At 33.0% G+C, this 18418-nt stretch overlaps 1 protein-coding gene across 1 annotated transcript; it reads left to right on the forward strand.

Annotated features, from left to right (window-relative positions):
- Nucleotides 1-15092: 15092 nt before the first annotated feature.
- Nucleotides 15093-18031, forward strand: LOC121260001 (protein CUP-SHAPED COTYLEDON 3). The gene is made up of 3 exons (XM_041161853.1): nt 15093-15644; nt 16316-16590; nt 17098-18031. The coding sequence occupies exons 1-3, from the start codon at nt 15443-15445 to the stop codon at nt 17740-17742; spliced, it is 1122 nt and encodes a 373-aa protein (XP_041017787.1). The 5' UTR covers nt 15093-15442; the 3' UTR covers nt 17743-18031.
- The last annotated feature ends 387 nt before the right edge of the window (nt 18032-18418 follow it).

The raw sequence follows: 18418 nt of genomic DNA on the forward strand, positions 1-18418 counted from the left end.
TAAGCTGAAAATGAAGGAAAAATTGCTGCAGCACAAGTAGCAAACATCATTGAGATGGGTTTAAATTGCAGCAGCACAAGTAGTATTTTGGACTCTAACAGGTTGGTTTAAACCTGTTACTTTCGGACTAAAAAGTTTATAATTATTGTATTATTATTACATGCACAGTAACAAATATAATATAAGATATCATTTATTTCCTAATTTTACCAATCCAACTAAATAAGATAATGAAAATCATGTTAAATAGTGATACATTTTGGACTCTAACAGGTTGGTTTAAACCTGTTACTTTAGGACTAAAAAGTTTATAATTATTGTATTATTATTACATGCACAGTAACAAATATAATATAAGATATCATTTATTTCCTAATTTTACCAATCCAACTAAATAAGATAATGAAAATCATGTTAAATAGTGATACATAAGTGTTAGAAAAAATTTCCAGAGCATAAAATTTTTACAACTCATTCTCAAACAATCAATAAAATTGTTTCATTCCATTAAAAGTAAATTTTAGTAGTATAAAATTACTCTACATGAAATCGGATCAAAGCAACCAGTGCAATACACACAATATTCACCCAACAACCAGCAGAAATATATTACAGATGAATGTTAATTTCCCAAAATCAAGTGATTTTTTTCTCGTTTGTAAATCTCCACATATTTCAGATTTGAAATTTGAAAGTAATTTTAACAACACAAGTCTAAACACAAAACCTAATAACACAAACAGAACCACAAAAATCCTAACTTTCGGATCCAAAAACCCTAATTAAACAATTACATAATATCATGAAGCAGATTTGAGATTTCAAAGTAATTTTAAAAAGACAAAAAAACTTACAATGGGGAATCGAAGACAGAGAGTGAGGTGAGGCCGACGGTCCGTGAGTGGTATCACTGGTAGGCTGCGGCTAGGTTGTGTGCGACGGAGAGTGGAAAGCAGAGAGAGGACGTGGTGGTGGGAGAAACAGAGAGACTCGAAAACAAGGGTGGATGAGTTCGGCGAGATGGGTATGGCGGCGCATGGTTCAGCAAGAAGAAGAAGAAGAAGAAGAAGAAAGAAGAAGAAGAAAGAAGAAAGAAGAAGAAGAAGAGATGGGAGAAGGGAGGGGAGGGTTCGTGCGGCACATCAGAGAGCGGAAGAAAAAAAAAGTTTGGGTTTGAGCAAGAAGAAGAAGAAGAGGAAGAAGAAGAGAAGAAGAAGAAATGGGAGAAGGGGATGGCTTCGTGCGGCGCGATATGAGGGTGACGAAAGCGGAAGAAAAAAAAAGTTAGGGTTTGAGCAAGAAGAAGAAGAGGAAGAAGAAGAAGAGAAGAAGAAGAAATGGGAGAAGGGATGGCTTCGTGCGGCGCGATATGAGGGTGAGGAAAGCGGAAGAAAAAAAAAGTTAGGGTTTGAGCAAGAAGAAGAAGAAGAAGAAGAAGAAGAAGAGAAGAAGAAGAAATGGGAGAAGGGATGGCTTCGTGCGGCGCGATATGAGGGTGAGGAAATTATGAAACCCTTAGGGTTTTGATTTCAGATGTGCCAAAACGGCGCCGTCCGAAGGGCTGGGTTACTTCCCTTTACTCTTATACGGGCTGGGCCCGAAGTCACCCACAAAATCTAACTAAAATAAATAACTATAAAAAGCCCACTCTCAAACAAATAAATCACTTATATGGGCTTCCTTTTTTCTTTTTTTCTTTTTTTTTCTTTTAGATCTGAAAAATACATAAGTGTTAGAAAAAATTTACAGCTTAACTATAAAATGTTAAATAGTTTTTCATTACTGTATTTAAATGTTATTGTTGTTATTTAAAATGTTATTCATATTATTTTACTATTTTACAATAGTAAAATAAAATAATGAAATATTATTAGAAAATTGAAGTTTATATCATATATTATTGTGACACAGGAAGCTCAATCTGAAGAACAAAAATAATATATACGAAAACACATTAATACAAAATACACAATAATTTTTGCAATAGTAAAATAAAATTATGAATACAATCATAATAATAATAATAAATTGAAATTAAAGAGACAATAATAGTATAAAATATTATTAGAAACTGAAGTTTATCTAATATATATTATTGAGACACACACAGCCCAATTCCAAAAAAACACCTTAATACAAAATACACAATAATTTTGACAATAGTAAAATAAAATAATGAAGATGCTCATAATAATAATAAAAAAAAACGCACTCTCAAACAAATAAATCATTATATATCCCTTATACGGACTTTTTTTTTTTTTTTTTCTTTATATCTGAAAAATACATAAGTGTTAGAAAAAATTTCCAACCTAACTATAAAATGTTAAATAGTTATTCATTACTGTATTTAAATGTTATTGTTGTTATTTAAAATGTTATTCATATTATTTTATTATTTTACAATAGTAAAATAAAATAATGAAATATAATTAGAAAATTGAAGTTTATATCATATATTATTATGACACAGGAAGCTCAATCTGAAGAACAAAAATAATATATATGAAAACACATTAATACAAAAATAATATATAAGAAAACACATTAATACAAAATACACAATAATTTTTGCAATAGTAAAATAAAATAATGAATACAATCATAATAATAATAATAAATTGAAATTAAAGAGACAATAATAGTATAAAATATTATTCGAAATTGAAGTTTATCTAATATATATTATTGAGACACACACAGCCCAATCCCAAAAAAACACCTTAATACAAAATACACAATAATTTTGACAATAGTAAAATAAAATAATGAAGATGCTCATAATAATAAAAAAAAAAACACACTCTCAGACAAATAAATCATTATATATCCCTTATACGAACTTCCCTTTTTTTTTTTCCCTTTAGATCTGAAAAATACATAAGTGTTAGAAATAATTTCCAACCTAACTATTTAAAATGTTAAATAGTTATTCATTACTGTATTTAAATGTTATTGTTGTTATTTAAAATGTTATTCATGTTATTTTACTAATAAAATAATGAAATATTATTAGAAAATTGAAGTTTATATCATATATTATTGTGACACAGGAAGCTCAATCTGAAGAACAAAAATAATATATACGAAAACACATTAATACAAAATACACAATAATTTTTGCAATAGTAAAATAAAATTATGAATACAATCATAATAATAATAATAAATTGAAATTAAAGAGACAATAATAGTATAAAATATTATTAGAAACTGAAGTTTATCTAATATATATATTATTGAGACACACACGGTCCAATCCGAAAAAAAACACCTTAATACAAAATACACAATAATTTTGATAATAGTAAAATAAAATAATGAAGATGCTCATAATAATAATAAAAAAAAACGCACTCTCAAACAAATAAATCATTATATATCCCTTATACGGACTTCTTTTTTTTTTTTTTTCTTTATATCTGAAAAATACATAAGTGTTAGAAAAAATTTCCAACCTAACTATAAAATGTTAAATAGTTATTCATTACTGTATTTAAATGTTATTGTTGTTATTTAAAATGTTATTCATATTATTTTATTATTTTACAATAGTAAAATAAAATAATGAAATATAATTAGAAAATTGAAGTTTATATCATATATTATTATGACACAGGAAGCTCAATCTGAAGAACAAAAATAATATATATGAAAACACATTAATACAAAAATAATATATAAGAAAACACATTAATACAAAATACACAATAATTTTTGCAATAGTAAAATAAAATAATGAATACAATCATAATAATAATAATAAATTGAAATTAAAGAGACAATAATAGTATAAAATATTATTCGAAATTGAAGTTTATCTAATATATATTATTGAGACACACACAGCCCAATCCCAAAAAAACACCTTAATACAAAATACACAATAATTTTGACAATAGTAAAATAAAATAATGAAGATGCTCATAATAATAAAAAAAAAAACACACTCTCAGACAAATAAATCATTATATATCCCTTATACGAACTTCCCTTTTTTTTTTTCCCTTTAGATCTGAAAAATACATAAGTGTTAGAAATAATTTCCAACCTAACTATTTAAAATGTTAAATAGTTATTCATTACTGTATTTAAATGTTATTGTTGTTATTTAAAATGTTATTCATGTTATTTTACTAATAAAATAATGAAATATTATTAGAAAATTGAAGTTTATATCATATATTAATGTGACACATGAAGCTCAATCTGAAAAATAAAAATAATATATAAGAAAACACATTAATATAAAATACACAACAACTTTTACAATAGTAAAATAAAATAATGAATACAATCATAATAATAATAAAAAATTGAAATTAAAGAGAAAATAATAATATAAAATATTATTAGAAATTGAAGTTTATCTAATATATTATTGTGACACACACGGTCCAATCCGAAAAAAAACACCTTAATATAAAATACACAATAATTTTGATAATAGTAAAATAAAATAATGAAGACGCTCGTAATAATAATAACAATAAATTGAAATTAAAGAGCGAATAATAATATAAAATATTATTAAAAATTTGAAATTTATCTAATATATTATTATGACAAAACAGGAGAAGTATATAAATAATTCTCATATCCTCATTAGGTTTGGGATTAATGAGAAAGTTTTGAATAAAATACTATAAACAAATTTTAAAAATTGTTTAAAATTTTTTGCATCATTCCAAAATGTTTGAAAATGATATATTTGAACAGTCTTTTTGTGCTTATAATAGTGTGTATGTGTACAATACAATCAAAATTTACAATGTATTTTGTGTCTAGACAGGAATTATCGTCGTTGTCAAGAGATCTAAATATATAAAAGACTCTCTACTATTCGTTACAAGACATGTAAGTGCCTTTTTATATAATATATATATTTCTTCTTTTGCTAGACCCTACTTGTACTTTTTAGTAGGTACTTACTAATAGCAAATTAATTGTTTATAGCATTTAAAATGCGACATGAAGGTATGCATTTCGCATTAAGTAGTTATTAATTATTCATTTAGTCTTCGTTGTGTGGAACAGTATCCAACCTTTTGAAGAATTGTTTGCTTCATTAACATAATGAGAAGTGGTAAGATTGTGTTAATAAATTATGTAACATTTATTTTTAAATAGTAATATTAATTTTGTAAAAGTTAAGCTTGAAAACTCTTTTTTGAAGATCATGGAAAACAACCAGCAAAGAAAATCCCGTATAAAGATTTACCAGAAGAGAAAAAGGAAGAAGTCCGTAGAAAACAAAGAGAAAGATATGCTAAAAAAAAAGCGTTTAGAAGCAATTCCATCCAGTTAAAAGATTCAACTTTATTTGGGGATGATCAAATGACTACGTCAATTGATGAACCTTCAAATAATGATGTCCAACATATAAACAGCATTCAGGACTTCGCTGTTCTACAGAAGGTGTCAAAGAGACAACGAATTTTTCGCGCTAATGTTGACATCAATGAATTGACTTCATCTCATGAAGTATGTGTTCCTCCTGGTGTTAATGTCTGTATGGTTGGTTCTGAGGCAACTTCATCATTAAACAATGTGACGAATCATTCTGATTGTCCGAGTGATTCTATGGATTCTCTGATATGCAAATCGGGAAACACATATATAGATGAAACAACCGTCTCTAATCAGCTTTTAATTCAACAGGTTTTCCTGAAAATATTTTTTTTATCTTTCTTATTCAAGCAACCTTATATTCTTTTTCATTGAAATTTGAAAACATCCTATTCAAATAGGCTCCATATGTTATTCGAGAAGAGTCAAGCTTTGAAACAAGTATACCGCCACCGTGTAGGGGTAAGAAACAAGTATAATTATATTATTCGTTCTTCTGATTCTTTTGTCAACTCTTGTCACTCTCCCAATATTGTCCTTAGTCAAATCATTCAAAGAATTCGATGGGTTTACGCCTATTGTCTTGTGTTCATTTTATTACTGAATAGGTGGGGGTCATCGCCGCTCTGTTGGACTTCGACAGTTATTACAAGTCGTGCCATATGAAGCATATTCTTTGCCATATGTCCCTTGTTGCAGACATTGTAAAGCAAAACGATTCTATCACGAGACAAACGGATTTTGTTGTGCTGATGGGACAATTTCTTTGGTCGCAAATGATGTCCCTGATCAGCTTTATGATCTTTTTACCTCCAACACAGATGAAGCCGTGCATTTTAAAACCTATGTTCGAACTTATAATAACAAGTTTGCATTTACATCTTTTGGAGTTAAATTCGATAGAAATCTTTGCAGACGGAATAGAGGGATTTATACATTCCGAACTCAGGGACAAATCTATCACTATATCAATGATTTAGTGCCTTTAAATGGCCGTCCTTCTTATCTCCAACTGTATTTCTATGATACTGAGCATGAATTGGAAAATCGCATTTCTGATTCTGGCAGAATGAATCCATCAATTATAGCTCAACTCATTGATATTCTTCGCATCAATCCATACTCTGTGTTTTTCCGGTCTCTTGGTGATTTGCCAAATTTGGAAAATCAAGTAATCCATATAAGATCAGATGCTGGCCTAGATCAGCGTGTATTCAATGCCCCGACATCTTCACAAGTTGCAGCAATATGGGTTGAAAATGAAGATGCAGATCAGTTGGAAGGACGGGACATTTGTGTCTTCAATCATTCCGGTGGAAGTCATATAGTTCAGTACTATTTTGGCTGCTATGATCCACTTCAGTATCCGCTGTTATTTCCTTTTGGGGATACTGGTTGGCATCAAGGCATTCGAAAGGTCAATAGAGGAAGCATATTAATACGTGATCAAACAACCCAATCAATAGATCCTCACCAATCAATATCAGCAGAAGAGTTGCTTAGAAGAGAACAACGAGGTGAGAGTGTAAATTTAATCTTCCCATTTTGTACTTAGTTTGTAGATATCCAATTTTATAATGTTTCATTCTTCTTCAACTTTTGTAGCATCAAACAGAAAAACGAAGGATCCCATTGTTTCATGTCGTGAATATTATTCCTACAAATTGCAAATCAGAGAGAATGTCAGATCGATTTTATTACTATCTGGTCGTCTATTGCAGCAATTTGTTGTTGATATGTATGTTAAGATCGAGACATCAAGATTAGATTATTTTCGTACCAAACAACAACATATTCGATCTGAGTTATATCAAGGTATTGTTGATACTATAACACTTGGGGAAACTAATGCTTCGAATGTTGGAAAACGAATCATTCTGCCTTCGTCGTTTATTGGAGGTCCAAGAGACATGCGAAAAAGATATATGGAAGCAATGGCTTTAGTTCAGCGTTATGGTAAGCCAGACATTTTTTTAACAATGACATGCAATCCAAATTGGCAAGAAATTTCAAATGAATTACGCGTCCATGAGGAGAGTCAAAATCGGCCTGATTTGGTTGCTCGGGTGTTTCGTGCAAAATTAGAAGAATTAAAGGATCGTTTATTCAAACGACAGATATTTGGAAAAGTTTCAGCATATGTTTATGTTATTGAGCATCAAAAAAGAGGGCTTCCACATGCTCACTTTTTAATCATATTACAGAGGGATTGGAAACTCTATGCACCTGAATCTTTTGATGAGATTGTGTCGGCAGAAATACCTGATAAAAATACGAATTTACACTTACATAATGCTGTTGTCAAGCATATGATACATGGACCATGTGGGGTGTTGAATCCAACAAATGTTTGCATGAAAAAAAATGGTTATTGCAAAAACCATTATCCAAAAAATTTTGCGTCGCGTACAACTGTTGGAAATGACTGCTTTCCAATATATAGGCGTTCTGACAATGGAATAACTGTCAACGTGAGAGGTCATAATTTGGATAATCGTTGGGTTGTTCCATATAATCCGTATTTGCTTGCAACATTTGACTGTCACATTAATGTCGAGATTTGTTCTACGGTAAAAGCAGTCAAATATCTATATAAGTACATTTACAAAGGGCATGATCGTGTTGCTTTCAATTTGGTTTCTGAACAAAATAATCCACAAATTGATGAAATCCAACAATTCCAATCGGCTCGATGGATTGCTCCGCCTGAAGCTATGTGGAGAATATATGGCTTCATTGTTAATGAAATGTATCCAGCAGTGTATAGCTTACATTTACATCTTGAGGATCAACACCAAGTAACTTTTCGAGCAAATGAAGACTTAGTCAATGTTCTCAACTCTGATCGGTCTGCAAAATCGATGTTAACAGAATTCTTTGCATTAAACCGAGTGGACGAGTATGCCAGGACGTTGTTGTATAAAGAATTTCCAGAATTCTATGTTTGGAACCAACAATACAAAGAGTGGACTTGTCGAAAAAATAAAACTGTTATAGGTCGAATTATTACAGCAAATCCATTTGAAGGTGAGAGGTATTATCTACGGATATTACTAAATCATGTAAGAGGGCCTTTGTCATTTGAAAATCTTAGGACAGTTGATGGTGTTGTGGCTCCAACATTTCGTGAAGCAGCGACTATGCGTGGTTTGCTACAGAGAGACAGTGGCTTAGAAGATTGTTTACATGAAGCAGCTCTATATCAAATACCATCCAGTTTGAGGCGACTTTTCGCAACTATATTGGTTTATTGCAATCCAACCAATCCGAGAGAGCTTTGGGAACGTTTTGAGCAAGATATGTCGGTTGATTTTAGGTCAACTGAAGATTCTATGTTCAATATAAGAATGCAAGTTTTGCGCTCAATCTCTTTTACACTTGAATCAATGGGAAAAGACATTAATTCATTTCATCTTCTTGATGACAATATTTGTTTCGATGAAGACCAATTCGAATCTAGAGAAATTGATGATGAATTGGCTGTTGAAATTCCAGAAGAAGATATTGCTGCATTAGAATCCCTTAATAGTGAACAACGACATGTTTATAATGAAGTTTTGGGAAAGGTTTTTTCAAATAGAGCTGCAACATTCTTCGTTGATGGCCCTGGTGGGACAGGAAAGACATTCTTGTACAAGGCACTTCTCGCAGCAGTGAGATCAAGAAAATTAGTGGCTCTTGCAACTGCTTCATCTGGTGTTGCTGCATCTATCCTTCCTGGAGGTCGAACAGCACACTCACGCTTTAAGATTCCATTGGATACTGATGAACATAGCATGTGTTGTGTCAGTAAACAAAGTGCCATTGCAAAGCTATTGCGTGTAACAAAGTTAATTATATGGGATGAGGCCCCTATGTCAAGAAAACAACACATCGAAGCATTAGATAAAATGCTACGAGACATTAATGATTCAGAGTTAACATTCGGTGGAAAAGTTATCGTTTTTGGTGGAGATTTTCGTCAGGTTTTACCTGTGGTTCGTAAAGGAACAAGACAAGAACAAATCGACGCCAGTTTGGTTTCTTCCTATTTGTGGCCTACATTCATCAAGTTTCATTTAACTCAAAATATGCGAGCAAGATTGGATCCAATTTTTTCAGAATATATCTTAGAATTAGGCAACGGAATGCCACCAATCACAGTTGATGAAACTATAAAGATTCCTGATGGTATGCTTGTTTCGTATGAAGATGACTGCACTTCTTTGGATCATTTAATAGATGCCGTTTTTCATGATATTCATGAATATTCAATAAATATTTCAGCTATGATGAATCGGGCCATATTAACACCGAAAAACAGTTATGTTGATGAAATAAATGCATCGCTAATTCATAGATTTCCTGGTGAGCTTAGGCAATATTATAGCTTTGATGAAGCAATAGATGCATCTGAACAATCAATCATGGAGGATTTTTTGAATACTCTAACCCCAAATGGACTTCCTCCTCATGAATTGTTACTGAAGATAAATTGTCCCATCATGCTGCTTAGAAACATCAATCCTTCAGAAGGACTATGCAACGGAACACGCCTAATTTGTCGAGCTTTTGATCGAAATGTCATTGATGCAGAAATCGCAGTTGGACACCATTGCGGAAAAAGAGTCTTTATTCCAAGGATCCCATTCTTACCAACTGTTGATGAAAATAGTGGTTTCCCATTCAAACGAACCCAGTTCCCTATCAGATTAAGCTTTGCAATGACTATAAATAAGTCACAAGGGCAAACGTTGGATTTTGTTGGGATATATTTACCTCAGCCTGTTTTCTCACATGGTCAATTATATGTGGCTTTATCAAGGGCTAAGACTGCATCTACAGTAAAGGTTTTAATACGGCCAGTGTCGACTGAACGATCAGAAAAGAACTGCACAAAAAATATTGTGTATACAGAATTATTAAGATTGGGATGTTCAGATTAATATTATATGGGTAATGATTCAATTGCATAATTTGAGTTTTATATTATATTCTTGAAATATTTATTGTATTCTTTAATTTTCTTTGCAATTTCCTTTCTAAATTTAGTATTGGGTTTATCATACTTATACGTTTAATATATTTGTATGTGAACAGCTTTAAAGATGAGGACGGTTTATACATCGATAAAAGATATCACTCCAAATATAAGAAATTGGAAAATAAAAATGATCGTGGCAGACAAGTCACCCAAACGAACAGGGCAACGCTCGCCAGTAAAGTACCAAAACCTAACGTTGATTGATCCAGAGGTATAATATTTATTTCTATCTATCATCTTTTATTTTTTTCCATATACTAAAAACTTGTAAATGATTTTCTTATTCTTGCATCCTATTTATTAAATTTGTTTATTTGTTTTTTTACTACTGATTTGTTGGGTTTTTTTTTTTGTTTCATTTTTTAAATCGTTTCATATTATATAAATGTAGATGATGTTCCGTTTATTTAGTTCTCTTCCTATAACACATTTAAAAGAAATTATTTTTTTAAAACCCAAAAACAATTTAAAATTAAACAAAATTATTATGCTCAATTATTCACAATAATTTTTTGTTCGTTTCAATTTCTTATACTGTACAGGGAAATCGAGTCCAAGCCACAATGTTTGATAAAGATATTGACTCACGAGATAATACTTTACATCTTTTCCAGTCATATTACATCAGTAATGCATATGTGAAGCCGCTTGATCCAAAGTATAGAATTGAAAAATATGAATATCAATGGATCCTAAATTCTAGAACGATAATTGAGGAAGTTCCGAAAGATGAAGAACAATTGGAGCCACCGAAGTACCAACTCGTTCCATTCAATGAACTAGATGCTTACAAAAATTCAATTGCAGAAATAGGTAATTGACTCTTTATTTTAGAATATTTGATTATGAATATATTAAAAATTTAAATCTTATTTCTCAGATATTTTGGCTGTTGCAATCCACATCAAGCCATGTAGAGAGATAACTTCAGCGCATGGACCTACAACTATTCAGGAAATTTACGTCATTGATCAAAGGTAAAAATATTTTTTTGGGTAGGTTACTCTTTTAGAATTATGTTTCATTCTTTATTTCTTACATATTTTGTTAATTCTTTTTTTTATTCCAATTTTGTAGCTTAAACCCCATATGTTTAACTATGTGGGGTCAATTTGTTCAAGATGAATGCAAAACAATCTCAGAAATAATAAAGACAAAGCCAGTTATACTTGGAACAGGAATAAGAGTTGGTTCTTACAATGGTATTTTTAATAATTAACAATATTATATTTTTTTTATATTGTATATGCTTGCATTAACTATGATCTCTATTTCCAATGAAGGATTGTCTCTTTCATCGCGTCCGAAAAGTAAATTTGTGATCAATCCTGTTCTTCCTGAAGCAACTTCATTGCAGGAGTGGTAATTATTACAAATATAAGTCATTATTTGTTTCATGCCACTTGAATATTGAAATCTCCATATTTTTATTTTTTATGTTGCATTTGTTTTTATGAATTTTAAGGGCGGTGATTAATGACTTATTACTTGAGAGTATTATTGCAAAATGGTTGACATACCCGTCAACATCTCTATCTTCTGTTGGTATTCGAGAAATTATCAAGAATTGTGATGTTGCTGAGTTTATTAAAAGTTTACAACCCATGCAGGTAAAATCCTATTCTTTGTAGCAAATTGAAATATTTATGCAATCAATTCACCTAAAAAATTGTTTCTAATGTAATGTAGAAAGCAAGATTTTGGATAAAGGCGAAGATAATTGTGGTTGACTTGCGCCAGATATTTTTTTACATGTCATGTATTGGCTGCAATAAAGGAACTGGGTATGATTACAATGATACATTCCTTTGTTACCATTGTAAACATCAAAGCATTTCTCAACCACGGTATGTATCTTTCAAATTTTTTGTTTTATTTGATGATTTACGTAATAGATTTAATGTGTAGCTTTTATTGATTCTAACTTAAAATGATATTTCCATCAAATTTATAGTTCTCGAGCATATGTTGAACTCGACGATGGTACAGGAAAATTATCTGCTGTTATGTTTGGTGAAGTTGTAGAACAAGCATTCGGTTGTTCGGCAGTTGAACTCATGAATCACACTGGTGATGTATGTTTTCTTATTTTTCATTAAATTTATTGTTGTTAGTAAAAAAGTTCATCTTAGAATTTTTGACATGTTTACTACATTATCTATGAGCACATTGAGTTTTATATTAATTTCCCATATTTCTGTTCTTTAAATTTTTATTAATCATGGAAGCTTATTAAAAATTTTCTTTACAGGAGCATCTACCATATATTGAAAATCTTGTAGCAGAAGTTTCGCAAAAAGAATGGATGATCCAACTTTTAGCAGATCCCAATCGAATCAACCAGCAGCAATACAAGAATTTCAATGTCGTCTCTATTGATGCAGTAGAAAATGACACAAAATGATGCATCATAGTAAAAATATCAAATGACTCATATTATGAACTGATATTTTAGTTAGTTTTGTAAATATGTGTTTGATTATGTTATATTATAAACTAATGTTTTATAAATATTAATGTTTTACTGAACTAGGCAAACGTGCTTTGCACGTTGTTCCGACCTAGTATTGTATAATATGTTATGCGTATATAATTAGGTTGATTACTCTTGAAATATATTCTATCAAGCTATTATGGTGCAAATCTCGAGGCCAATACCAATCAATGGTCTAAGGTCTAAAGGGTCTCGTACTGTTCAACAAAGTGTGCTAGGTCCCTACCGGAAAGGAAAAAAAAAATGTCAGAGACAGGATCGATAAGTGGTAGGCATTGTAGGCTTATGTAAGATTTTTATTTTAGAGGGTAGAGCGATCCTTGGGCGCTGCTGTTATCTTTTACTTGGCAGAGTCAATAAAAATGTAGACGATTTTATTAATTACCTGATCATGCTACGTACACGTGCAACGCCGACGGCTTTCATTACGTTCCCGTCAAAAGAGGGAGCAAGTTATAAATCTGTGTTAAGTTATTCCTCCTTTTACAGTACTACTACATGATGATCTTTTCGTCTAACAATTTTCCTTTTATCAGCTTAAATAATAACCCGACGCAGGTATCTATCAGCTTGAGCGATCCTGCATGCAATGTTTAACAGCAGGAATAATACATGTCTGAGCAATATATGTAAAGCAGCTAGCTGCTGCTAGATTCTATATAAATCCAACCAAGATTCGATGATTTGATTCAACTCAATCAAATTATAATTACTTTCTTGTTAATGGGAAAAAAATAGAACATCTCTGTGGAAAGATATATGACTGTACAATTTCAATATTCAAGTTGCGCGCTACGACTTTGATCATGATGCATGAGCCAAATAAAATCTTAAAAAATGGAAGAACGAAAAAAAAAAAAAAGGTTTTGGGGCCACTTGACAATGCTATGCTACAGAGTCATTCTAGCTAGTTCAGGTGAAAGATCCTGGAAAGTGTGATGGAGGTATTCCTAGCTAGCTAGCCAAGAAACAGAACCAATTCATGAGGCTTGAGAGTGGTTCAAACGCAATAATGCCTTTTTTTAAGAGCAAAGACCAAATAATATTGTCCTATTTTGTCTTTTTAAAAGGCAAGAAATATTATTCTAAGGCACTTGGGGGCCCCTACAATTGTCCCTTAATATTCCTAATTGATCCAATTATATATCGTGCATGCAACGTCACCGTGTCGTGAAATTACTAATTGATCTATATTATATATATATATATATATCATCCTGAAAGAATCTTATAACTCTCGCGTTGATGGTCAAGTAGTACTAGTCACAATGGTTAGATCGAGATCAGAGTGATAGCTAGCGATATATTAGTGGGTACATGCAGGATCGGAGTTAATTAGTTTTATCATCGTTTGAAGAACATAGATCAGAGCTGAGTGGTACGGACGTACCATTAATTATGTGTGGAGCTCTCACGTCTGGCCAGTAATATAATAGAATGCATATGGATCATATTCGTCATGAATTCTTGAAAACATTAATGAAATAAAAATAAACAAAAATGACTTCAAAGTTTCATGTGAAGGGAATCATGTAAAATGGAGAATGGCTCTCGATCGGCTCTAATTGGCACGGAATAATCATGTGGACAAGTGTGCATTGAGAAGAAGGGCAATTAATCAGAGTCCTAGCTAACTTTGGTCTATCTGATGACGTAAATCTTGTCATATGATCTTGAGAGCAACCACAATGAACTTCTGGCGATACTTTACTATTTTATTACATTTATACAGTAATTATATCATACTTTTTATAGGTGCTGCTACATGACTCCACTGAACCGATTTGGCCAACTTTTTCTTTTTTTTTTATTTTTTTTTCAAATATTTTTGTAAATCCCTAAAACAATTTTAGAAAAAAAAAATTACAAATTCATTAGAAATATATTTTCTTAATCATTGAATAAAAAAAACCAATCGATAGCTTTTCTCGGTCATATTTCTGGGTGGAATATCATTTCCCTATTTTTATTAGATTTAATAATGAAAAGGATTTGGTCATGAAGCTGATGATCATCTTACTGTTCAGATCGAGTGAATGCTATAGAGTATAGATTCCCTTGTGTTACCTCTCGGCTCTCTGAAAGAAAGCCTGACCCTATAACTCCAAATATGCTAACATACGCACGCATAAATCTCATCTCTACAATCAACTTTACAATCAACTTTACATTTACTACACCCTTACATCCACACACACACACACACACACACACACACAGAGTCACACACGCACGTACGAACGCCAAAATCTATCGGTTTATTGCATTTTTCACCCAGCTTTTCAACTTTTTTTTCCCCCTTTCAGGTGCGCCTCTCTAGGTCCCCCCCCGGTGTTACGTCCTTTTATGAATGCAAAATCCATCCCTCTCACGACTCCCTCCCGCAGTTAACTTTCCTTCTATTTCGATTTCAGCGCTCTTTCCTCCTATATATTACGTCTCTTAAGAGCATTTCCCTTCACCTCGTTCATTCATAAATATCGTTCTTTTTTTCGCCACCAAAACATATAGTAGTAGTACTACGCTGTCAAAACCTCTTTGGGAAACATACAAATTTCAACCACTTTTGTGAAAACATGTTGACAGTGGAAGAGATTCTGTGTGAGCTCGCCGGGGAAGACATAAACGACCAAGGTTTTCCACCGGGGTTTAGGTTTCACCCAACCGACGAAGAGCTCATAACCTTTTATCTTGCTTCCAAGGTGTTTAATGGAAGCTTCTGCGGCGTCGATATTGCAGAAGTTGACCTCAACAGATGTGAGCCATGGGAACTTCCAGGTACGTACGCTTGCTATGTATATACGCACAAATAAATATCCCCAGCGTAATTATGATGCAGTACTCATAGCTTTCTTCATGTATATTTCTTGCAAGATTAGCTCCTGATCATATTACCATGAGAGTATTTTGAAGATAATACAGTAGTACTTCTCTAAACTTTTTTTGGTAAGAATAATCAAATGACCAATATATGCTAAGCTTTACTGTCATGGTCTATAGTAACGTCCTGATCTTATTTGATCCTTGTCATTAGTCTTGCAAATCCCATAAAATTGTTCATAATTCGATCGCCCTTTAAGAGCCAACTCTGACCTACTAAATTACTCAAAGACTTTAAGAAACTGTAGAACAAAATATTTGTCTGTAGTTAGTAAAGAGTCATAGCTTAGAGTAATGGTTTAAGACTAGGATTTATTTTATCATTTCCACACACACACATGACCATTAACTCTAAAATCTGACAGTCCCGTTTAAGCAAAATCTCCTACCATATATTATTGGCCAGACCATCTGCAAAACTCTTTCACCTTCTGATACGCATATCTCAACCATAAATAAATGTGCATTAAGAAAGAGAGAAAGAGCTGGACTGAAAGTTAATGCGGTAGCCGGTTATTCAGAACTGTGATTATTAACGTGTCTGATGCGTTGGTTTGTTATTTGTTCAGATGTGGCAAAGATGGGAGAGAGAGAGTGGTACTTCTTCAGCTTGAGGGACAGGAAGTACCCGACCGGTTTAAGGACGAACAGAGCAACCGGAGCTGGGTACTGGAAAGCCACAGGCAAAGACAGGGAAGTTTACAGTGCGTCCAGTGGAGCCCTACTTGGGATGAAGAAGACCCTGGTTTTCTACAAGGGCAGAGCCCCACGTGGCGAGAAGACTAAGTGGGTCATGCACGAGTACCGCCTTGATGGTGACTTCTCCTACCGTCACACGTGTAAGGTATAAATGGACCCCTACCCACAACTTTCCCCCACACGTGCGCCGTGGGAAACAAGCTATCACCCTGCAAATGGGTCCTCTCAATTTTGTCACTTTCTGGGTTGACCTTTTGCCATTTCATTTGTTGAAACTCGTACCAGCATGCATGCCTCTCAGAGTCTCAGACCATGTTGAGTTGGATTGTCTACCCCCAATTTGATGTGACTTGGTTGATTAAACAAGCTCTATTCGGCGTCAACAGCAACAATTTCTTATGTTATGTTATGCCCTAATGTGACTTGCTTTTATTCTATACTGCCGCATTAGACATTTTCATGCTAAAGAACTGAAGCAACATTTTGGGGTTTTTTTTTTTTTTTTTTCAAAAAAAAAAAAAAACATTTTGGGTTTTTACTTAAATAAGTGTGTTGGAAATAAATTCTGGGAGCACCCACCCTTTTTTTTTTTTTTTTTTTTGTATCTTCTGTTTGCTAGCAGTTTACAGATTGTGAAACGGTCATTTTGCAGGAGGAATGGGTGATTTGCAGGATTTTTCACAAAAAAGGGGAGAAGAGAAACACACTTCTTCAAGGACAAAGCTACCTCTTGGAAGCTGCTTCATCGGCCACCAGTGGTTCCTTGCCTCCATTGCTAGAAGAAGCTCCAAATGCATTATTAGAATGTCAATTGCAGGATCTCCAAAACTCTCTTCTGATAAATAACCAAGATGACCTCAAAAGCCTAATACACCCAGTTGTCTCCCAATCCAACCCATTCCCAACAAATGGTTTCCTACCTTCCTTCTCTTCCAGCACCACCACTGCAACAACCAAAAACACAAACACCGACAACAACCCATCACAGTCACCATTACCCTCGATACTCTTCAAGTCCCTGCTCTCACATCAAGATTGCAGTACTTATAAGGAACAGATCACTATTCAGAAACAGTGTAAGACACAGGCAAACTTTTCCCACTTCCAAATGCCAGCCGATGCAAACTTGCAATGGATGGACAGGATTCAAACAAGCACAAATCAATATCAAAATTCCTTGCTCGTTGAAATTGATTGTGGCTTGTTGGGGCTCTCTGCATTTGCTTCTGCTCCTGCTATAGATGCCCCTGTTAATGCCCTGCCCACTTCAGTTGCCCTCAACAGCAGTGGCTTTTAGCTGATGTAGGGTCATCCAAACAGGATCCCCGGAGAATCTTGGGCTTCAGTGCTTAAATGCTTCTAGTTCAACTTTTATATTATTAGTTTAGATATACATATAGTATCTACAGAATCTATCAATCTGATGTGTAAGTACTGTTTCTATATATATGTAGAAAGCCAACTCCATAGTGTCCATCCATGCACACCCAAATGTATTATTGGACAGTTTCTGCAGCTGAAGATTGAGGAGCGCTGTTTTATTACTATTATTGTACAAAAATCGATTCATTTTGAGATTTTCTCCATGTTTGGCTGCATTATAGGTTGGATATTCGACGCCCTGTGCTATATACGTTGGAGTGGGACAGGTTCTGTTTGATGTGATGCATGGATGGGATTGAAGGTGTTCTATATTTGAGTCATCTTTGTTTACAATTGATGATGTGATCAGGTTCCCTCGCATGCGTTCTGTTGTGGTATTTGTTGGCCTTTGATGATGAGGTCTCCTTCAACCGTACGCAACGTAACAGGAGGATTCCATTAACGCAAGATCTCAGTTGCAACGCCCGCATATGGTTATTAGAGACCAGGAATAAGCCCTGGCATAAAGGAAGCGTTTGACCTTTCATTATACGCTTAAAAGCCATGTCTGTAAACCCCACATCTCCACGTGCATGTGTGGTGACTGAAGA

This window comes from Juglans microcarpa x Juglans regia, chromosome 4D (genome assembly GCF_004785595.1).
Source record: "Juglans microcarpa x Juglans regia isolate MS1-56 chromosome 4D, Jm3101_v1.0, whole genome shotgun sequence".
Taxonomy (NCBI): domain Eukaryota; kingdom Viridiplantae; phylum Streptophyta; class Magnoliopsida; order Fagales; family Juglandaceae; genus Juglans; species Juglans microcarpa x Juglans regia.

Bases quoted from the DNA above. Each gene is read 5' to 3' on its own strand.
- LOC121260001 (XM_041161853.1), top strand. From the start codon at position 15,443: ATGTTGACAGTGGAAGAGATTCTGTGTGAGCTCGCCGGGGAAGACATA. The intron at 15,645-16,315 runs GTACGTACGCTT...TTATTTGTTCAG, and splicing joins TGAGCCATGGGAACTTCCAG to ATGTGGCAAAGATGGGAGAG. The intron at 16,591-17,097 runs GTATAAATGGAC...GTCATTTTGCAG, and splicing joins CCTACCGTCACACGTGTAAG to GAGGAATGGGTGATTTGCAG.